Consider the following 23182-nt stretch of genomic DNA (forward strand, 5'->3'; position numbering starts at 1 on the left):
TTAGCACATACCAAGGGACTTTTGCCAAGGCTAACAGGCACTAAGATCAGACCCTGTGCAATTGCATAGGAGATCTTAAATGCCTACAAATATTTTCCGGGGAATGTGGGGAAGGCACAGAGAGTGTCTTTCATTAAAATAACTCCTCTGTGCAATGTGATCTGCTCCAAAATTATTCTCCTGTGCCGTTAAACACTTTCCCCTACTTTATTTGTTTATGCATTTTTTTCTCTTCCAGATTGCCTACAAAGTCAAAGGGGAGGAAATTATTCACAAGTACAGTCTGCCGGCGGACGTGCCCCAGTTCATTCAGGCTAAAGTCAACGCCTACAATATCAGTGAGGTGTGCATGTGGGCCCAGCCGCTCACTGAGGGTTAAGCCTTTTCTACACGTGGTCTGAGTTATCTTCAAATGACGTTTTTCTTTCAGAATATGTACAAAGCAGACTTGAAAGACCTGAGCAAGAAGGGATACGACCTGAGAAACGATGCGATCCCCATCAAAGCTGCCAAAGTTGCCAGGCAGGCGGCGAGTGACGTAAGTCCAGCTGGTGGTCACCTGTGTGTAACCAGAAAATGGGGGCAGGTGGGCTTCTTATCCAAGTCTCCACGTCTGCTGTCCCTGACTGGAAGCAAGCCAGGCTGAAACTATTTAGAGAAGAAAGTTCCCTAAACAGATCTGAATTTTCTTGGGGGTAAGGATTTGTATAACCTTAACCAATCTGTTCTAATCAAGCCCCCTAATTTAAAATTCTCATCTATATTTCTGCACAAATTCACGTTATTTCTCTTATAGAAGTAAAGAAGTTACCTGCTATTTACATCATAATAACCTCCTGATGGTAAACCTTTATCTCAAAACTTGCTTAATTTCTATGAATTCCCTCTTTGCCTTACCTCTCTTTTCACTTCATTGCTTCTACAGACTGATGAATGGGCTTCAAGTGTCAGAGCCCCTAAGAGTCAGTCATTAGGTTGCATTAAAGTGAAGACTTTTGTTTCTTTTCCTATCTTACTTCAACTCAGATGTCAACTGAAGTCACTTTGCTCTTTGAGATTTAAATAAAATGGACTCAAGCCCCCTCCTGCTGTCCTGCAGGAAGTGGGATTCCCTCCCCATGATTGCTGCATTCTCAGGTTTTTGCTTTTCTGATCACCTCTGGCTCCTGGTTTGCACATGATGGTTTTGCTCTGGCTCACCTGGGCTCTCCTCCCCTAGATTTATTCTCTTTCTGCTCTGCATGATCCAGAGATGGAACTCAGCCCCTTCTTTTTGGTTTCCCTCCAAATCCCAAGTACAACTTTAATGATTGTTTGAAATGGAGTTGTCACTGCAGCAATGTAAATACATTAAGACTGAATAATGAATGTCCATGTCCTAAAAGCCCTGCTCCAGAATTTCTCACTGATCCCCTTTCTCTGTGGGTGATCTCCTCCAGCCACCCCACCCCAGCATACACATAAACCTTCTCTCACATCTCTGCTACTCCGTTTCCTGGGGTTCTTCCCAAGTCTCCTCAAGGACACTTAATTCTCCCCACTTTATTATTCAGAACCAATTAATGTTACACACTACTGGTTCTGGGTCTCCCTTTGAATATCCAAAGATTCATTAAAATTGTACTATTACTACTACTAGTATAATTCTATTATTAAAATAGCCAGCTATTTGGCTTTAGAAGCACAGAATAATTGGTAGAGTTTGTGAAATATTTATCTTTTCATTTGTCTCTATCACTAAGTGGAACAGAACTTATTTTACTTTGTCACTGATATAAATTATAGTAGCGTCCGCACCCCAACCTCCCTTGGGTGGCAGAAGCAACCACAGACAACCAAATGGGCTCTAAATAACATTTTAATTTTAACAGGCTACATTTCATATATATACAAGCAAATATCAAATTGTTTGGTTATTGAAATAATTTCTGGGAAGCTCAATTGCTCAAATCATGGTCTCATTGTTCAGTAAAACCTTCATAACTACATTAAAAAATATGCCAACCTTTGTTTCCAACAGGTTCACTACAAAAAAGATTATGAAAAAGCCAAAGGGAAAATGGTTGGCTTCCAGAGTCTCCAAGATGATCCTAAACTGGTTCATTATATGAAGGTGGCCAAGATACAATCGGACCGGGAGTATAAAAAAGACTATGAGAAAACAAAGACCAAATACAACACACCCCATGATATGTTCAACGTTGTGGCAGCTAAGAAAGCTCAGGATGTTGCCAGCAATGTCAACTATAAGCATTTGCTTCATCACTACACCTACCTGCCTGATGCCATGGACGTGGAATTGTCGAAAAACATGATGCACATACAGAGCAATGTAAGTGACATTTACTCCACAAGACAGTCCCCCTCTAAGGAGGGAGCCTGCGTGAGAGAACCCACTGCCTGGGAGACTCACTCCTCTCTTCTCTCTTTGGTGTAGAACGTCTATAAGGAAGACTACAACACCTGGATGAAAGGCATAGGCTGGATACCTATTGGCAGTCTGGAGGTAGAAAATGTTAAAAAGGCAGGTAATGCCCTGAATGAAAAGAAGTACAGGCAACATCCAGACACCCTCAAATTTACCAGCATCGTGGACTCCCCAGTTATGGTCCAGGCAAAACAGAACACGAAGCAAGTCAGTGATGTGAGTACAACAAAACAGAGGGTGCAAAAGGATGGAGGGAGGCTTCAAAAGATGAGCTCATCATTTTTATTCTCTGAGCCTAATATCTTTTCCTTTTAAAATTATTATTTTATTTCATTTAAAAATAATAATTATTTTTAGTTTGGGCACTAACATTTTCTTTTTTTTATATATATCTTGCTTTTTACCTTCCTTTTAAAAATGTCTTCCTTTTTAACTGCCTATAAATACTGTGTTATTGGATAAAGTATTTGAGAAAGTGCAAAAAGTTCTACCCTAGAACGACACACACACAAACAAAACTTAAGCTTAAATCCCATACACGTTATTGTGGCAAATGCATCATATTCAATTCTATATTAAGTTGTTCATATTTGCTTTTCATATATAAAATATTAGTACAGGGAAATAATACACATGAGTAGATGATTTCTCTCCTCAGAATTCATCATACACAATTATTATAGATACTTTACTTATGTCTTGGAGGAGATTAGTGTATTGTTTGCCTGCCTGTCCATGAGGAATGTATACGCTCTGGCTAAAGACAGCTCTCAAGGAAAATTTGGTATATGAAAGAGCTAAAGGGACATCAAAAACATTCATTCATTAATTCATTGAATGAATGTTTTTGAACACCTTCCATGTGCCAGGCACTATATTATGTGCTGATGGTATAAAGGTGAAACAGACGAGGATGAATGGGATACAGGACAAGAGTGTAAGACAAAGGCATGGATAGAAACAGCATCATCATATGGAGAGACGAATGCTACAGGAGAGGCATGTGCTAAGTAAGTATAAGAGGAGAGGGTAACTGCCTGCCAGAGCTTCCCTGGCAAATAAGGGAAGGCATTACTGGCAAAAGGAAAAACATAATGACAGTCAAGAAGTAATGAATGGAAGGACAGTGAAGGATGAAGGATTTAGGATTGTAATCCTTCAAGACCTGATTATTGAGGGTCTTGAATGTTAATTTATACTCTGGACATTATGGGGTAGGTAACAGGAAGTACTGAAGATTTTTAATCCATGGAGTTGCATTATCAGGTCTGTGTTTTAAAAGAAAATTGGCAAAAAATGCAGAGAATATATTGGAAAGGGGAGAGATTGAAGGCAAGGAGATGAATTAGAAAGCTTCTACAGAAATTCAACAGAAACCTTATTTGGACCTAACTCAGGCAATAGCAGTGGGAAAGGAGATGTTTAGAAGGTAAAATTAACGAGATTCTCTGAATGCTTAGATGAGGTTTCTAAAGGCAGTGAGGAAGTGAAGATAGCTCTTGGATTCCTAAAAGAAATTATTTAGTATTTGGAGATTCATTTAGATATCAGCCATTTCAGATTTTACTTGTGATACATGCACACCAGTTTACATATGGTATACCACACAGACATGCCTGGGAAATGGAGGTATATATGATAAATGACAATCAAGAGATTAAAAATCTACTTGGGATTCCGATTGTGTTTTAGTTTTAGAAACTGAGCAATTTCTTTCTTTTTCATTACCAAGAGGAGGATACAGTATGATTTCTACCCCATGCACTTTGGTGTCTTTTAGACATCTTTAAAATGGCAAAATAGGGTAAATGTGAAGTAGTAAACCTCTTGCATAGGCTGGATTTACATATAAGCACCTTTATATTATGAGGAAATTATTATGTGCTTTTACTGATACAATTATAATTGGAAAGTTTTTAGGGGAATTGAAAGACTCATTCTAACTACCTCTTTCTCTCTAAGAGTAAAAAACCAAAAAATAAAAATAAATACCAAGACTGTAAGAACTATTAACTCCACTAGCAAAAATGACCTTTTCTGGCTTTAGTGAATTCTGTTATCCATTTTAGGGTTTCACATTTGAACTCATTTTTTATTCATCTCTAGCAAGCAAAGATTGCTATTTTCTTAGGATTTTTTTTCTCTCTGTTTTAATACAGAGTTTTTGGGTCTTCCTTAATGAGATTCTTAAAATAGGAAGATGGCTTTGATAAATTTTTTTTTTTTTTTTTTTTTGCGGTACGCGGGCCTGTCACTGTTGTCGCCTCTCCCGTTGCGGAGCACAGGCTCCGGACGCGCAGGCTCAGCAGCCATGGCTCACGTGCCCAGCCGCTCCGCGACATGTGGGATCTTCCCGGATCGGGGCACGAACCCGCGTCCCCTGCATTGGCAGGCAGACTCTCAACCACTGCGCCATCAGGGAAGCCCGGCTTTGATAATTTTAAGTAATAGAAATTGTGGGGGATTATGCTAGGAATAACTTCTTTAAGCGTGTAATTAATGTATTTTCCTTTTTGTACCATCCATAATGCATTTTTCTTTTAAAATCTTTATTGGAGTATAATTGCTTTACAATGGTGTGTTAGTTCCTGCTTTACAACAAAATGAATCAGTTATATATATACATATGTTCCTATATCACTTCCCGCTTGCGTCTCCCTCCCTCCCACCCTCCCTATCCCACCCCTCCAGGCGGTCACAAACCACCAAGCTGATCTCCCTGTGCTATGCGGCTGCTTCCCACTAGCTATCTACCTTACGTTTGGTAGTGTATATATGTCCATGCCTCTCTCTCGCTTTGTCACAGCTTACCCTTCCCCCTCCCCATATCCTCAAGTCCATTCTCTAGTAGGTCTGTGTCTTTATTCCTGTCTTACCCCTAGGTTCTTCATGACATTTTTTTCCCTTAAATTCCATATATATGTGTTAGCATACGGTATTTGTCTTTCTCTTTCTGACTAACTTCACTCTGTATGACAGACTCTAGGTCTATCCACCTCATTACAAATAGCTCAATTTCGTTTCTTTTTATGGCTGAGTAATATTCCATTGTATATATATGTGCCACATCTTCTTTATCCATTCATCCGATGATGGACACTTAGGTTGTTTCCATCTCCGGGCTATTGTAAATAGAGCTGCAGTGAACATTTTGGTACAGGACTCTTTTTGAATTATGGTTTTCTCAGGGTATATGCCCAGTAGTGGGATTGCTGGGTCATATGGTAGTTCTATTTGTAGTTTTTTAAGGAAACTCCATACTGTTCTCCACAGTGGCTGTATCAATTTACATTCCCACCAACAGTGCAAGAGGGTTCCCTTTTCTCCACACCCTCTCCAGCATTTATTGTTTCTAGATTTTTTGATGATGGCCATTCTGATTGGTGTGAGATAATATCTCATTGTAGTTTTGATTTGCATTTCTCTAATGATTAGTGATGTTGAGCATTCTTTCATGTGTTTGTTGGCAGTCTGTATATCTTCTTTGGAGAAATGTCTATTTAGGTCTTCTGCCCATTTTTGGATTGGATTGTTTGTTTTTTTGTTATTAAGCTGCATGAGCTGCTTATAAATTTTGGAGATTAATCCTTTCTCAGTTGCTTCATTTGCAAATATTTCCTCCCATTCTGAGGGTTGTCTTTTCGTCTTGTTTATGGTTTCCTTTGCTGTGCAAAAGCTTTGAAGTTTCATTAGGTCCCATTTGTTTATTTTTGTTTTTATTTCCATTTCTCTAGGAGGTGGGTCAAAAAGGATCTTGCTGTGATTTATGTCATAGAGTGTCCTGCCTATGTTTTCCTCTAAGAGTTTGATAGTTTCTGGCCTTACATTTAGGTCTTTAATCCATTTTGAGCTTATTTTTGTGTATGGTGTTAGGGAGTGATCTAATTTCATAGTTTTACATGTACCTGTCCAGTTTTCCCAGCACCACTTATTGAAGAGGCTGTCCTTTCTCCACTGTACATTCCTGCCTCCTTTATCAAAGATAAGGTGACCATATGTGCGTGGGTTTATCTCTGGGCTTTCTATCCTGTTCCATTGATCTATCTGTCTGTTTTTGTGCCAGTACCATACTGTCTTGATTACTGTAGCTTTGTAGTATAGTCTGAAGTCAGGGAGCCTGATTCCTCCAGCTCCGTTTTTTGTTCTCAAGATTGCTTTCACTATTCGGGGTCTTTTGTGTTTCCATACAAATTGTGAAATTTTTTGTTCTAGTTCTGTGAAAAATGCCAGTGGTAGTTTGATAGGGATTGCACTGAATCTGTAGATTGCTTTGGGTAGTAGAATCATTTTCACAATGTTGATTCTTCCAATCCAAGAACATGGTATATCTCTCCATCTATTTGTATCATCTTTAATTTCTTTCATCCGTGTCTTATAATTTTCTGCATACAGGTCTTTTGTCTCCTTAGGTAGGTTTATTCCTAGATATTTTATTCTTTCTGTTGCAATGGTAGATGGGAGTGTTTTCTTGATTTCACTTTCAGATTTTTCATCATTAGTGTATAAAAATGCCAGAGATTTCTGTGCGTTAATTTTGTATCCTGCTACTTTACCAAATTCATTGATTAGCTCTAGTAGTTTTCTGGTAGCATCTTTAGGATTCTCTATGTATAGTATCATGTCATCTGCAAATAGTGACAGCTTTACTTCTTCTTTTCTGATTTGGATTCCTTTTATTTCCTTTACTTCTCTGATTGCTGTGGCTAAAACTTCCAAAACTATGTTGAATAAGAGTGGTGAGAGTGGGCAACCTTGTCTTGTTCCTGATCTTAGTGGAAATGGTTTCAGTTTTTCACCATTGAGGACAATGTTGGCTGTAGGTTTGTCATATATGGCCTTTATTATGTTGAGGAAAGTTCCCTCTATGCCTACTTTCTGCAGGGTTTTTAATCATAAATGGGTGTTGAATTTTGTCAAAAGCTTTCTGTGCATCTATTGAGATGATCATATGGTTTTTCTCCTTCAATTTGTTAATATGGTGTATCATGTTGATTGATTTGTGTATATTGAAGAATCCTTGCATTCCTGGAATAAACCCCACTTGATCATGGTGTATGATCCATTTAATGTGCTGTTGGATTCTGTTTACTAGTATTTTGTTGAGGATTTTTGCATCTATGTTCATCAGTGATATTGGCCTGTAGTTTTCTGTCTTTGTGACATCCTTGTCTGGTTTTGGTATCAGGGTGATGGTGGCCTCGTAGAATGACTTTGGGAGTGTTCCTCCCTCTGCTGTATTTTGGAAGAGTTTGAGAAGGATGGGTGTTAGCTCTTCTCTAAATGTTTGATAGAATTCGCCTGTGAAGCCATCTGGTCCTGGGCTTTTGTTTGTTGGAAGATTTTTAATCACAGTTTCAATTTCAGTGCTTGTGATTGGTCTGTTCATATTTTCTGTTTCTTCCTGATTCAGTCTTGGCAGGTTGTGCCTTTCTAAGAATTTGTCCATTTCTTCCAGGTTGTCCATTTTATTGGCATAGAGTTGCTTGTAGTAATCTCTCATGATCTTTTGTATTTCTGCAGTGTCAGTTGTTACTTCTCCTTTTTCATTTCTAATTCTATTGATTTGAGTGTTCTCCCTTTTTTTCTTGATGAATCTGGCTAATAGTTTATCAATTTTGTTTATCTTCTCAAAGAACCAGCTTTTAGTTTTATTGATCTTTGCTATCGTTTCCTTCATTTCTTTTTCATTTATTTCTGATCTGATTTTTATGATTTCTTTCTTCTTCTAACTTTGGGGTTTTTTTGTTCTTCTTTCTCTAATTGCTTTAGGTGCAAGGTTAGGTTGTTTATTCGAGATATTTCCTGTTCAAAAGTAGGATTGTATTGCTATAAACTTCCCTCTTAGAACTGCTTTTGCTGCATCCCATAGATTTTGGGTCATCGTGTCTCCATTGTCATTTGTTTCTAGGTATTTTTTTGATTTCCTCTTTGATTTCTTCAGTGATCACTTCGTTATTAACTAGTGTATTGTTTAGTCTCCATGTGTTTGTATTTTTTACAGATCTTTTCCTGTAACTGATATCTAGTCTTATAGCGTTGTGGTTGGAAAAGATACTTGATACAATTTCAATTTTCTTAAATTTACCAAGGCTTGATTTGTGACCCAAGATATGATCTATCCTGGAGAATGTTCCATGAGCACTAGAGAAAAATGTGTATTCTGTTGTTTTTGGATGGAATGTCCTATAAATATCAATTAAGTCCATCTTGTTTAATGTATCATTTAAAGCTTGTTTTTCCTTATTTATTTTCATTTTGGATGATCTGTCCATTGGTGAAAGTGGGGTGTTAAAGTCCCCTACTATGACTGTGTTACTGTTGATTTCCCCTTTAATGGCTGTTAGTATTTGCCTTATGTATTGAGGTGCTCCTATGTTGGGTGCATAAATATTTACAATTGTTTTATCTTCTTCTTAGATCGATCCCTTGATCATTATGTAGTGTCCTTTGTCTCTTCTAATAGTCTTTATTTTAAAGTCTATTTTGTCTGATACGAGAATTGCTACTCCAGCTTTCTTTGGGTTTCCATTAGCATGAAATATCTGTTTCCATCCTCTTACTTTCAATCTGTATGTGTCTCTAGGTCTGAAGTGGGTCACTTGAAGACAGCAAATATATGGGTCTTGTTTTTGTATCCATTCAGCCAATCTGTGTCTTTTGGTGGGAGCATTTAGTCCATTTACATTTAAGGTAATTATTGATATGTATGTTCCTGTTCCCATTTTCTTAACTGTTTTGGGTTCGTTAATTGTAGGTCTTTTCCTTCTCTTGTGTTTCTTGCCTAGAGAGGTTCCTTTAGCAGTTGTTGTAGAGTTGGTTTGGTGGTGCTGAACTCTCTCAGCTTTTGCTTGTCTGTAAAGGTTTTAATTTCTCCATCAAATCTGAATGAGATCCTTGCTGGGTAGAGTAATCTTGGCTACAGTTTTTTCTCCTTCATCACTTTAAATATGTCCTGCCAGTCCCTTCTGGCTTGCAGAGTTTCTGCTGAAAGATCAGCTGTTAACCTTATGGGGATTCCCTTGTGTGTTATTTGTTGTTTATCCCTTGCTGCTTTTAATATGTTTTCTTTGTATTTAATTTTTGATAGTTTGATTAATATGTGTCTTGGCATATTTCTCCTTGGATTTATCCTGTATGGGACTCTCTGTGCTTCCTGGACTTGATTAACTATTTCCTTTCCCATATTAGGGAAGTTCTCAACTATAATCTCTTCAAATATTTTCTCAGTCCCTTTCTTTTTCTCTTCTTCTTTTGGAACCCCTATAATTCGAATGTTGGTACATTTAATGTTGTCCCAGAGGTCTCTTAGGCTGTCTTCATTTCTTTTCATTCTTTTTTCTTTATACTGCTCTGCAGTAGTTATTTCCACTCTTATCTTCCAGGTCACTTATCCGTTCTTCTGCCTCAGTTATTCTGCTATTGATCCCTTCTAGAGAATTTTAAATTTCATTTATTGTGTTGTTCATCTCTGTTTGTTTGCTCTTTAGTTCTTCTAGGTCCTTGTTAAGCATTTCTTGTATTTTCTCCATTCTACTCCCAAGATTTTGGATCATCTTTACTATCATTATTCTGAATTCTTTTTCAGGTAGGCTGCCTATTTCCTCTTCATTTGTTTTGTCTGGTGGGTTTTTGCCTTGCTCCTTCATCTGCTGTGTGTTTCTCTGTCTTCTCCTTTTGCTTATCTTACTGTGTTCGGGGTCTCCTTTTTTCAGGCTGCAGGTTTGTAGTTCCCGTTGTTTTTGGTGTCTGTCCCCAGTGGCTAAGGTTGGTTCAGTGGGCTGTGTAGGCTTCCTGGTGGAGGGGACTAGTGCCTGTGTTCTGGTGGATGAGGCTGGATCTTGTCTTTCTGGTGGGCAGGTCCACGTCTGGTGGTGTGTTTTGGGGTGTCTGTGGCCTTATTATGATTTTAGGCAGCCTCTCTGCTAATGGGTGTTGTTGTGTTCCTGTCTTGCTAGTTGTTTGGCATAGGGTGTCCAGCACTGTAGCTTGCTGGTCGTTGAGTGAAGCTGGGTGCTGGTGTTGAGATGGAGATCTCTCGGAGATTTTTGCCGTTTGATATTATGTGGAGCTGGGAGGTCTCTTGTGGACCAGTGTCCTGAAGTTGGCTCTCCCACCTCAGAGGCACAGCACTAACTCCTGGCTGCAGCACCAAGAGCCTTTCATCCACACGGTTAATTTGGGATGATTCGTGGTCTATTCATGTATTCTACAGATGCAGGGTACATTAAGTTGATTGTGGAGCTTTAATCCGCTTCTGAGGCTGCTGGGAGAGATTTCCCTTTCTCTACTTTGTTCTCACAGCTCCCAGGGGTTCAGCTTTGGATCTGGCCCCGCCTCTGGGTGTAGGTCGCTGGAGGGTGTTTGTTCTTCGCTCAGACAGGACGGGGTTAAAGGAGCCGCTGATGCGGGGGCTCTGGCTTACTCAGGCCGGGGGTAGGGAGGGGCACAGAGTGCCGGGCAAGCCTGCGGCTGCAGAGGCCAGCATGACATTACACTAGCCTGAGGCGCGCCGTGCGTTCTCCCGGGGGAGTTGTCCCTGGATCACAGGACCCTGGCAGTGGCGGGCTGTCTCTGGGGTCCGCGCTTTTAGCCGTGACTCGCGCCCGTCTCTTGATCTCCTTTAAGCAGCGTTCTTAATCCCCTCTCCTCATGCACCAGGAAAGAAAGAGGGAAGAAAACGTCTCTTGCCTCTTCGGCAGGTCCAGACTTTTCCTGGACTCCCTCCCGGCTAGCCGTGTTGCACTAACCCCTTCAGGCTGTGTTCACGCTGCCAACCACAGCCCTCTCCCTGCGCTCCGACCAAAGCCCGAGCCTCAGCTCCCAGACACGCCCGTTCCGGCGGGGCAGCAGACAAGCCTCTCAGGCTGTTGAGTGCCGGTCAGCACCGATCCTCTGTGCGGGAATCTCTCCGCTTTGCCTCCCGCACCCCTGTTGCTGTGCTCTCCCCCGAGGCTCCGAAGCTTTCCCCCTCCGCCACCTGCAGTCTCCGCCCACGAAGGGGCTTCCTAGTGTGTGGAAACCTTTCCTCCTTCACATATCCCTCCCACTGGTGCAGGTCCCATCCCTATCCTTTTGTCTCTGTTTATTCTTTTTTCTTTTTCCGTACCCAGGTACGTGGGGGGTTTCTTGCCTTTTGGGAGGTCTGAGGTCTTCTGCCAGCATTCAGTAGGTGTTCTGTAGGAGTTGTTCCACGTGTAGATGTATTTCTGGTGTATCTGTGGGGAGGAAGGTGATCTCCGCATCTTACTCTTCCGCCATCTTCCTGGAAGTCAGCCATAATGCATTTTATTTTTGTGACTATGTGTTGCAGATCTTATACAAAGCTAAAGGAGAAGATGTGAAACATAAATATACGATGGATCCTGATGTTCCTCAATTTCTCCAGGCCAAGTGCAATGCTTACAATATAAGTGATGTAAGTAGGGGTTTTGATGGGGTGTGAAATCCAGACCTGATGATAAAATAATAGAATTTTAGAGTATGACAGGGCTTTGACAATTTAGGTCAGTTTTCTCCATAGCCCCCATTAGAGCATATCCCATGATAATGGTTCTGTACCTCTTGAGTTGGCCTTTTCAAGTGTAGGACAACTCTAAAGGGTATAGCATTCTTCTTTGTGTCAAGCTCAACACATATTTCTCTAGTTTTCCTAGTTCTGCACATGGAGGAAGTTTTTATCCTCCAGAAAAATGAGGATAAATGAAACCCACCCCCCCCCTTTTTTTTTTTTTTAACAACAACACTAAAATTTCTAAAGCTAACCACCAGGTCTTTCCTGGACCTTCCTTTCATAAGATTGAGCTTCATTTTCTCCAGTTGGTTCTCACATACTGTGGTTTCCAGAACCTTTATTACTATCCTCTGGATCCACTCCAGTTTCTCAATTTCCCTCTTCAATATGTGCCCAAACCAGACTTGGGTGAATGATTAGTACAGAGTCTAATAAGTTTATGCTATACAATTTCATGTATGACATTTTGCTCATGTGACTTCTGTTTTTTAAATTGAAGTATAGTTGATTTACCATTAATGTGACTTCTTAAAACTGTGTGCTATAGGAGATTCTTCTAGCTTCTATCTGGAAAAGAACAAAGCAATCCCAGCTGTTGAGGAATCAGTGTCGCTGATTACCCTACAGCATGCTGACATCCTTTTTCCTTTTCCATCACAGGTCTGTTATAAACGAGACTGGCATGATTTAATAGCCAAGGGCAACAATGTGCTGGGTGACGCTATACCCATCACTGCAGCCAAAGCATCGAGAAACATTGCCAGTGACGTGAGTAAAAATTTTAGGTGAAATCTGGGTGATTGTCATTTTTACAAAGTAATCAAATGGGTGCTTGTTAAAATGATACCACATTGAAAACAGTATGTTGAATTAATGACATTTAAATTCTCCGCAAAATATTATTTTGAAAACCTGTCACTTTTTTTTTTTTTTTCCCTGTGGTACGCGGGCCTCTCACTGTTGTGGCCTCTCCTGTTGCGGAGCACAGGCCCCGGACATGCAGGCTCAGCGGCCATGGCTCACGGGCCCAGCTGCTCCGTGGCATATGGGATCTTCCCGGACTGGGGCATGAACCCATGTCTCCTGCATCAGCAGGCAGACTCTCAACCACTGTGCCACCAGGGAAGCCCTGAAAACCTGTCACTTTTTCAATGTTTTGTGATTCTTTTCAGTTGACCCCACTTGGTAGAGCTGTCATAAATCTGACAGTGGCTTTCTCTCCTGATTCATAGCCCAAATTACCTTCCCTGACACATTTCCCTGACAGCCCACATTTATTTTCAGGGAGAATACCCTACCTGCCACTAACATGTTAAATTCAGATGACTGCCTGCATTATAATTGTATTAAGAAGATTGAAAAAATGTTAAATAAAATGTACAGATTTTATAAACCAAATGGGAAAAAGCCCACTTTTCTAGAATATAATTTTGATTTATTTCATCTGTAATAGAAAAAGTATACACTTACACTTCTTCTCATCATTGAAAAACAAAATTTTCCAAAAGCACGCACACGCCATAGATTTCACTGTCACACACTATTCCAGAGGCTACACTCTTCATCTGACACAAGAAAAGAAAGAAACCACGTGTACAGACCATGTGGAAGATAGGGTGTAAGAATTCTACAGCCTTCCATGTAGGGATGGTACTGAAAATGTGTTCTTCAAAGCTTTGCACATCACTCTGAAATACATTTCTAGTTTAAGGAGAAAGTGACAGTCTAAAATATGACATTATCATTTTTATTTTTAGCCCTTACACAGAACTTTTTCTAACGTGCCTAGATATTACTTGATAATTCTTTTGCCTGCTAAACTCTTGTTTATAAATTGGTGCTTAAATGGCAGGAGCAGAGTGTCTTCAGAGTTTAGGTGGATTTGAATTCTCTTACATAAAAATTGAGGTTTTGATTTGTTACCTACTGTATAGCTCAGTCTACACCCCATTGCCGATCTCAGCGGTGAGAGACCTTGGACCGCAGAGCTTTTGCAGTCAGGCTTTTACTGATGAGGAAAGGTCTTGGTGGTTCCTGCCCTTATTATATAGTTCCTTAATTCATGTGCAGCTGCTTCAGCAGTGAGCTTGGAGAGTAGCTGCTGAGAAATGGGGTTGGGTGAAAGCCTAGCTACCTGCCAAAGAAGAGGGTTTTTTTGTTTAACCATATTAGGTCAACTGAGACAACAAACATAGTAATATTTTCCATCCCCCACCCCAAAGAGATCTGAGGATAAACGTCTTGCATGTACAGTTCTTTAGAGTTTCTTCTGCACCTTTTCCTGGACCAATCAGAATCGAAAACAGAAGTATTTCTAGTATTCTGTGATGTGAACTAACATGTTGGATTAGGAAAATTCACATCCCTGGAAAACCAAGAGGTATATTTGGAATGTAGTCTTATATCTTGGAATATGTTATGTTTATATTAAGTGTGAAAACTTAATAGAGTTGGCTCTATATAAAGTTCCACATGCAAATCGTCTATAGCATTCGTAGCAAAGAAAAGAACCTGCTCCTGAATTTATCATGATACCCATTTATAACCCAGCAGTATTGGAAATAAATGCTTTCAGTCTAAACTTCCTGGGGTTGGGGGGCATGGGGTGTGGACTGTATTTCTTGTATAGTCTTCCAGAAAATCACAATATTCTGAATGCCTTTGTGTGTGAATATAATCGCTCCACCTAATGTTCCCAATGCTTAGGACTTTGCTAACCAAATTCTGCCTCCACAGTATAAATACAAGGAAGCTTACGAGAAGGCAAAGGGAAAGCATGTGGGTTTTAGAAGCCTCCAGGATGATCCTAAGCTCGTCCACTATACGAATGTGGCAAAGTTACAGTCTGATCGTGAATACAAGAAGAACTATGAAAACACCAAAACCAGCTATCATACCCCTGGGGACATGGTTAGCATTACAGCTGCAAAGATGGCCCAGGATGTTGCCACCAACATCAACTATAAGCAGCCGATACATCACTACACATACCTACCTGATGCCCTGAGTCTTGAGCATACCAGGAATATGAATCAAATTCAGAGTGATGTGAGTATATATAACATTATAGACCTAGAGATGCTGGTACTGAACAGATGATCATTTCTTCCTATTTTAGTAGACTTCACAATACAATAAGGTATTTGAAAAATGCACTTTAAAATATACAGTCGTCATTGAAAGAGTAATAAAGGCATGGTAGACACGCTGTGTTTTACTAGCTTTCTGTGCGCCTATCACAATCATTGATATTATCTTTATTAACTTATGGGTCAAAGATAAAGCCATGTTCTACTAAGTATATAAGCCACCCTGGTTCTCAACAAAAGGAAATGGTTACTCCTGGTGGGCCTGCTTCGACAGCAATATGTATAATGCAAAATAGGAGCATTCTCTATTCTTTCTGAATTCAGGAATGTTCTTTTTTTTCTTCTTCTTCTATTTTTGAACTCAAGGTCACACTCTCATGCATGTAAATGTATGTAACGAGTCATCTAAAATGAACCAGGAGGGTTTTGTGATTGCAGCATGACTCATGGAGAGCTGCATGGGGGAGGGTGTTTAATATTCAGAGCATTTCCTGCTGCAGGAGCCAGGTTTTTGTAAGAATCATCGTTGGTAAAGGGAAAAAATTGTGTTCCTTTATTGTTGCTCAATGAGAATGTCTCTCTCCACCTGAGATGGAGGAGCTCAGGTGGACGGTGTGGGTGAAATTCAGAAGTTGTGGAGATCTCAGTGAAATCAAAAGGAAAGCCCAATTTATTGTCAGAAGAGACACTTTTTTTTTTTTTTTTTTAGCAGTACCCATGGAAATATGTGGCCTACATTCTCTCCTGGAGTGTTAATGCACTCTAACAACAGAACTGCTTTTTCTTATGACCAAATTCTGGGTAAGAAGCTCTGTGGCAGAGATAGCCAAAAGCTCCAGTATAGACACAGGCATGCTGACAGGTTGCTCTTCATTCCCGCCCTGGATAGAATTACAGATTCCAGAAACAGCTCTTGAGTATGCACTAGGATATCCCCTCATCTGAGATTACTCTTTTACAGAATGTATATAAAGATGAGTACAACAACTGCTTCAAGGGCATTGGATGGATCCCTCTTGGTTCTCTGGAGGTTGAGAAGGCCAAGAAAGCAGGCAATGCATTAAATGAGAGAAAGTACCGACAGCACCCAGATACCATCAAGTTCACAAGTGTGCCTGATTCCATGGGCATGGTTTTGGCTCAGCACAACACAAAGCAGCTAAGTGATGTAAGTGGTTTTCCTTCAAAGAGTTTTTGTCCATGAATAACCCCATGACCAGTTACTCCACAATCCTTCTTAATTCAATTCATGAGTGTGCATCTATCTTAGCAAATCATCTGCTTTCAGAGGTATATCAAAAGGTTTTACTTTTGAAGCAACTTGGGACTTAAGAAGAACAGGAAGGAGAGAAGGACGATGTTCCAAGTTTGCTTTGTTTTCCAAATGTAGAGAGTCTATGTTATTTAGAAGCAGACCCCTACACTATACATAGGAAATAAAATTATTTCTATTATAATCTGTGACCTTGTCTGAATTGCAAACCAAGATATATATTGCGCTCTCTCTCTCTCTCTCTCTCTCTATATATATATATATAGAGAGAGAGAGAGAGAGAGAGAGAGTTGTAAGAGTTCTACCTAGCCAGATGAGGAGAAGGCTAATGTCCTAATCCCCTTGCAAAATAAATAGGGCGATATTCTGAGAGAGAGAAACACCTCTGGGGAAGAGTTAAGCAGTTTGCTTTCAGAGTCATCCAGAGTCTTTTTTCTGAGCCGAGGTCTATCTGGACCCTTTTTCTTAGTCAGAGGCTAATTACAATGCTCAGTGCTTCCCCTCATTTGATAATTTCAGAGTTCTAAGATACCTCCCCCAGAAATAGAGTGGTAAGTAAAAAACAAAGAAGAGAGGACTTTTTGTGGCTTTAACCCCAGATATTCGAAGGTGGGGAATGCATTCTTCGGTTCAGATTTGAGGGTTTTCTGGATTTTATTTCTCAGACCAGTCCCACATTACCACAGATGTTTCAAGATTAATTCTATTCTAGTGGTACTAAATGGTGTAGATTGTTCTGATTTCTTTTGTACTGACCGAGGTGTCACTTCTCCCTGTGTTTTTCCAGTTAGCTAGGAAAACCCTAAACTCACGATATTAAGTCTTCCTCATCCCAATAAATGCCGTCAACATCTACCTAGTTACTCAAGCCTGAAACCTGGCAGTCACCATCGACACCTCCCCATGTGAACCCCCCTCATCCAACGCATCTACTGAGTTAGCCTCCCAAATCTCTCAGCCATCCTGTTGGAGCACTTCTCTGTCTTTCAGCTGCCACCAACCCTAGTTCTGGCCTCCATATCTCACGTGGACAACTGTAATAATCCATTACCTGGACTCCCTGCCTGGGGCCACACAAAAACCAAAAAGACTGTCTTAAGACATAAATCAAATCATGTCCTTCTTATACTTAAAACCCCTTAGTAGCTTCTCCTTGAACTCAAAGTAAAATCTAAACTGTTAACTTGGTTGAAAAAGCCCTCAGCTCTGTGCCCCCGCCCCCCTCCTGTCTAATCCTCCTGGGACCCCGCTCAGCACATTCCAGCCCAGTGACCTTCAGTTCCTCAAGCTAGCCATGCCCCTTCTAGACCCAGGGCCCTGAATGCTCTTCTTCTGCCCGGACCCTTCCCTTTTCTTCAAGTTTGGGTGTAAATGTTACCTTTTTAGAGAGCCTTTGCTGACCCCCCACCCTGACCCTGTTCATTTCTTTCCTAAAGTTATTTAATTTACAACACATCACGAATTCTAGCTCTATCTTACAGTTTATGTGCTATTCTCTGTTTCCTCTATTGGACTCTAAGCTCCAAGAGGACAGGTCTGCCTTTTTCTTTTTAACCACTTTAAACACAGAACCTACCATGCTGCCTATTGATCAGCGTGCTGTCCAATAAATATGGGTGGAATGAGCAATGAATATGTCTGCCAACACTCCCTCTGTGTGATAATGTAGCTAATTGCCTTATAAATGGAAAAACACAAACGATAGTCTTCCTTTTTAAAGGAACGTGTGCTAGATGAAACTTACATTATGTTAGCTAATACGATTTGCACGCTGCCTCCTTTGTTTTTAGGTGAACTACAAGGTGGAGGGAGAGAAACTGAAGCACAAGTACACTATGGACCCTGATGTACCGCAGTTTATTCAAGCCAAGGTCAATGCCTTCAACATAAGTGATGTGAGTATTTGGCCTGGTGCCCATCTAGTATTGCTTACATGGGCCTCTCCTTTCCAGTTCTATATAACTAGCACTGGGAATTTTAGGGGGAGCAAACTGAGTGTGGACCCTTTGAGTCTTTGATGGAGGAGGTCATTGAGAGGACGTGACCCTTGAGCTGCACCTGGGCAATTGGAGGCTCCTCACCCCCTCCCATCCTTGGAATGTAAGTTCTGCCCACTGTTCCCACAGTGGGAGCCATTTTCAAGGACACAGCCTTGAGAGACCAATGTGTTGTTGAGACCACTTGCACTGAATCCACTTGAGGCCTTAATAAACTTGTAAGGTTCTGGCAGGCGGGTGTGAAGATCTACTTGTCTTGTGACTGCCCAAGACAAACCTCGAATGTAAGTTCCCTTGTTTATTAAACCTGCCGCCTACCAAGCTGGAGTGGTCAGCCTGTTTTCTCAGGCTCTCCTTGCCCTCCATGTACAGGGACCAATTTGCAAACCAACAGTCTCCAGATTGGATCCTTATCATAGAATATGAGACTAGAGCCTACCATACATTTCACTTAATGCGGACTTTTCCCAACTGTGGGCTATGACTCATTAGTGGGTTATAAAATCAGTCTAGTAGGTTGTGTTCCATTTTTTAAAAAGTAAAACAAAATAGGACAGAGAGGATTGGAAAATACAGGAATGCATGGTCTGTAGTAAGGATAAGTATTGCTAGTTCTATAACTTTTGTTTCAGTTATTTGTTAAAATTCTAAACTTCTAAACAAGTTTACCGTGATTTTCTTTAGAAACTCTTCTTTGTATGTGACTAGCATCTCTCTCTAATTGGTGGCGATGTTTAAATTTACTATTATGAATTATTTCCTTTTGCTTTTAAAGCAAATTGGTAAATTCTAATTTAAAGACATAATCCAACCTGGATAAAATTGTTCATTTCTTTTTTTTTTCTTTTTTTTTTATTTATTTTTTTATTATTACCGCACCGTACCCGTGCGGTACGCGGGCCTCTCACTGTTGTGGCCTCTTCCGTTGCTCCAGACGCGCAGGCTCAGCGGCCCATCCGCTCTGCGGCATGTGGGATTTTCCCAGACCAGGGCACGAACCCGTGTCCCCTGCATCGGCAGGCGGACTCTCAACCACTGCACCACCAGGGAAGCCCTGTTCATTTCTTAAAAGATGATTTAGTCATTCTTCCTAACATTTTAGGCTCTCTTTTATCTCCAAATAAACATTTTTTAAAGTACTCATTTCTATGCTTTTGGTTTATTTAAAACTTTTTCCTGCTTTTATAAGTAATATTTAAAAATTAATATTAATTAAAGCTGGGTGGTACTACATCTGAACTTTTAATTTTAGTACCCACATCTTTCTGTAAGTTTAAAATGTTTCATTATAAAAAATACAAGAAAATAAAAGCATTGCATGCTTATTATAGAAAAATTGGAAAATATAGAAAATTATGAAAAAATTAAAATCTTCTGTTATCCCACATTCAAAGCAATACCTTTCCATTGCTTTTTTTAATGCACACATATACATTCTTTACAGCAGTTGAGACCATACTGTGTATATAGTTTACTGATTTTTTTTTTAAAGAATAATAGATTTGTAAAAGATGAACTTAGAGCCCTAACTCTGGATTCTTTTAATAGAAAGGGATATATTATGACATGTTTTATAAGAAAGATTTTGGTTTCCTGTTTCATTCCTCTTTTAATTATGTCAGATAATAAAATAATCTTTCCTTTTTTCAAGGCTAAGTATAAAGCAGATTGGAAGAAAACCCTTGCTAAGGGCTATGATTTGAGACCAGATGCCATTCCAATTGTTGCTGCAAAAAGTTCAAGGAATATTGCTAGCAATGTAAGTCTAATTTGAAAGTAGTAAACTCTCTTTATATTTAAAAAATATTCACATGGTGTATATATATATTTACATGGTGTATGTATATGAGCTATATTAGGAAGCAAATAAAAAATTGTAGTATAAAAATAATTCCTAATATCTTAGGTACCAGTGATTTTTTTATCTTAAAAATATTTAAAAACTCAGTAAGTTGTTACAAAGAAGATAATTTTTTTAAACTGTCAAATACATGGAATTCTCATTAGTATTATTATTATGAACTTGAAAACTGCTTTTTATTTGGATTTTGTTAAGAAAAAAGCCTTGGTATACTAAAATATTACTAAATCAAGAAAGTCTCCCAGTATTTTAAAAGAATACAATTTTTTGATAATATAATTTCCATAAAGAAAAAAATCTGGTGAAATATGGAAAACCAGGAAGAATTATATATTAAACGACAGCATTTCAGTTACCTGCTTACTTATTTACTTAATTAATTAATTACTTTTTATAAATTAAGTTATATTTTCTATAGGAATTGATATACCTTGATAGAGTAGAAATTCATTTGGAGTGCAATATACTAATTTTTATAATGTCTTTGCTGCAATTTACTCAGAATTATGCAAATAGTTTATAAGGTGATGCAAATTAATCATAGAAACAGATAATAAAAACTATGTTCACCAAATCCTTAAGAAACTTTTCAGGAACCTTTGTTTGTATTCAAAGAATCCACCTATGAATAATCTAGATATAAACTACAATTTATTCCATTCTTAATTATCCCCAGAGCAGATCTCAAGACCATCCATTGGAAATACTTTGCTAGTTGTTTACTTAAAAACACTAAAAAACTTAGGTGTTACCTAGATTCAGAATGAATTTGGCTATTGCTTAATTTGTGATATAAATTCACTTTAATGCTTTAGTATTTCATACAATCTACCCTATCAAACCTCTGTCTGCCCTTCTTTTTCATGTAGTTCAAATATAAGGAGGCCTACGAGAAAGCCAAAGGCAAACAAATTGGATTTCTCAGTCTTCAGGATGATCCTAAACTGGTTCACTACATGAATGTAGCCAAAATACAGTCAGATCGTGAGTACAAAAAGGGCTATGAAGCCAGCAAGACCAAGTATCACACCCCCTTGGATATGTTCAGTGTGACAGCAGCCAAGAAATCTCAGGAGGTCGCCACCAACACCAACTACAGACAACCCTTCCACCACTACACCCTGCTGCCTGATGCCTTGAACGTGGAGCATTCCAGGAACGCGATGCAGATTCAAAGTGACGTATGTAGCTGTCATCAGATTGTCAGCATAAAATTAGTTATCCATTTCTAGCTGATGGCTAAGAAGAACTAGAAATCAGCAATTCCATTTACTCCATCCTAAACCTGGTTGGGCTCACTGTAATTAGGGATCTTCTCCAGAATTTGGAGTTTTAGGATTTCACTCATTTGAGCTATATATATAGTTTTCTTTAGTTATTATGTATATATTATACTTAAACTTTGGAAGTTAGACCCAATATATGTTGTATTCTGTGAAAGACTAACAGGTCCAAATGGGTGCTTTATAATATCCTTTCCAGTGCAAAATTCTGTTAATGTTCCCCCCAAGAAAGTTAAATTTTTAAAGGAATTATTGGGTCAGGATTTTCTGTTCAAAACCACCATGAATACAATCACTTTGTAATTAATTTTTTTCTGAAGGATGGTAGGGAATAAAAAGCAGGTTATTCTCCCAGTCCCCCCATCCTTTTTTTTTTTCCTCTTTTTAAAAATGAGCAAATCATCTGGTCAAAGAAACCCATGCCCTGACTCTTTCTGAAACGAGAATTTCCTTTTTCGTTGTGAAGAATCTGTACAAATCCGACTTCACCAATTGGATGAAAGGGATCGGCTGGGTGCCCATAGAGTCACCGGAGGTGGAGAAGGCAAAGAAAGCAGGAGAGATTCTTAGCGAGAAGAAGTACCGCCAGCACCCTGAGAAGCTAAAGTTCACATACGCCATGGACACACTGGAACAAGCACTAAACAAAAGTAACAAACTGATTATGAACAAGGTAAGAACTCACCTGCTGGCCTCAGCCTCAGAACCCCTGCAGTGCTCAGACCATTGAACCAGGCAGTGCCACTTCGACCTTCATCAGCGTTTTCATGTTTCTGATGGTCGTGGTCGTGGCGGTGGTGGTAGGAGGGGGCAGTCTATAACTGTCATCGTGTCTAGAGAGCTCCCACTTATACCAACCCCAGGCTGTCTGTCAACCTCATGCTGAGTGTGTGCTAGAACCACGAAACTCTATGTAATGTGTGGTTGGAGCAAGATAGCCTTTGTTGTTTCAGTGGAAGAGGGCTCCCTTGTTTGATGATTTTTAAAATCATGTGTCCAGTCTCATCAGCCCATCTTCTTGCTATTTCATTCATTTTCCAATATCAGATTTAACCTCTTTTACCATGGAGATGTGAGTCTCTTCCTCTTGATAGCACATTGCAGATTTGTCCTGCTGTACAGTCATGTGCCTGCCTTTCTTGTTGTAGAGGCTCTACACTGAAAAATGGAACAAAGACAAGACCACCATTCACGTCATGCCTGATACTCCAGGCATTTTACTCTCCAGAGTCAACCAAATCACCATGAGTGATGTGAGTAGATTAACAACAACAACAAAGATGCAGGGAGTGGGGGGTGGTGGCAGGGGGAGGGAAGAGTTTGAAGGGAACTAGTAGTTGTGGAATATCTGTCTTCCACATGACAACCACTTTAAAATTAGGGTCCCCATTCTAACGCGACTAACAAGATGCTGGTGTTTTTCTACTTCATCATTTAGAAACTGTACAAAGCTGGCTGGGAAGAAGAAAAGAAGAAAGGATATGACCTGAGGCCTGATGCCATCCCAATAAAGGCTGCAAGAGCCTCCAGAGACATTGCCAGTGATGTAAGTGCTTTCACTGATGCTTATTTAGTCTAAATGAGAAAAAGAGCAAATGAGCCAAGCTCATGTGTATGCAGGAGCTGTAATCAGCTCTGTCCAGTGTTGGTGGGACCACTGTTCCATGTAACACACAAGACATCTCCCTTCACCCAGTCCAAGGATGCTCTAATTATTTGTTCATCATTCAATGTAAAAAG

General features: G+C 39.7%; 1 protein-coding gene across 15 annotated transcripts in view; it reads left to right on the plus strand.

Moving 5' to 3' along the window:
- The window catches only part of NEB (nebulin), a 226501-nt gene that overhangs the window by 43038 nt on the left and 160281 nt on the right, over window positions 1–23182 (plus strand). For all 15 annotated transcript variants that reach the window (XM_082658063.1, XM_082658062.1, XM_082658065.1 and 12 more), the window contains exons 24-37: window positions 239–343; window positions 431–538; window positions 2021–2332; window positions 2438–2644; window positions 11739–11843; window positions 12600–12707; window positions 14676–14987; window positions 15990–16196; window positions 18092–18196; window positions 19950–20057; window positions 21029–21340; window positions 21909–22115; window positions 22591–22695; window positions 22881–22988. In XM_082658063.1, coding sequence (XP_082514189.1) covers window positions 239–343; window positions 431–538; window positions 2021–2332; window positions 2438–2644; window positions 11739–11843; window positions 12600–12707; window positions 14676–14987; window positions 15990–16196; window positions 18092–18196; window positions 19950–20057; window positions 21029–21340; window positions 21909–22115; window positions 22591–22695; window positions 22881–22988 — 2409 coding nt within the window. The remainder of the gene's footprint in view (window positions 1–238; window positions 344–430; window positions 539–2020; window positions 2333–2437; window positions 2645–11738; window positions 11844–12599; window positions 12708–14675; window positions 14988–15989; window positions 16197–18091; window positions 18197–19949; window positions 20058–21028; window positions 21341–21908; window positions 22116–22590; window positions 22696–22880; window positions 22989–23182) is intronic.

Source organism: Grampus griseus, assembly GCF_964374135.1.
Source record: "Grampus griseus genome assembly, chromosome: 7".
NCBI classification, from domain to species: Eukaryota; Metazoa; Chordata; class Mammalia; order Artiodactyla; family Delphinidae; genus Grampus; species Grampus griseus.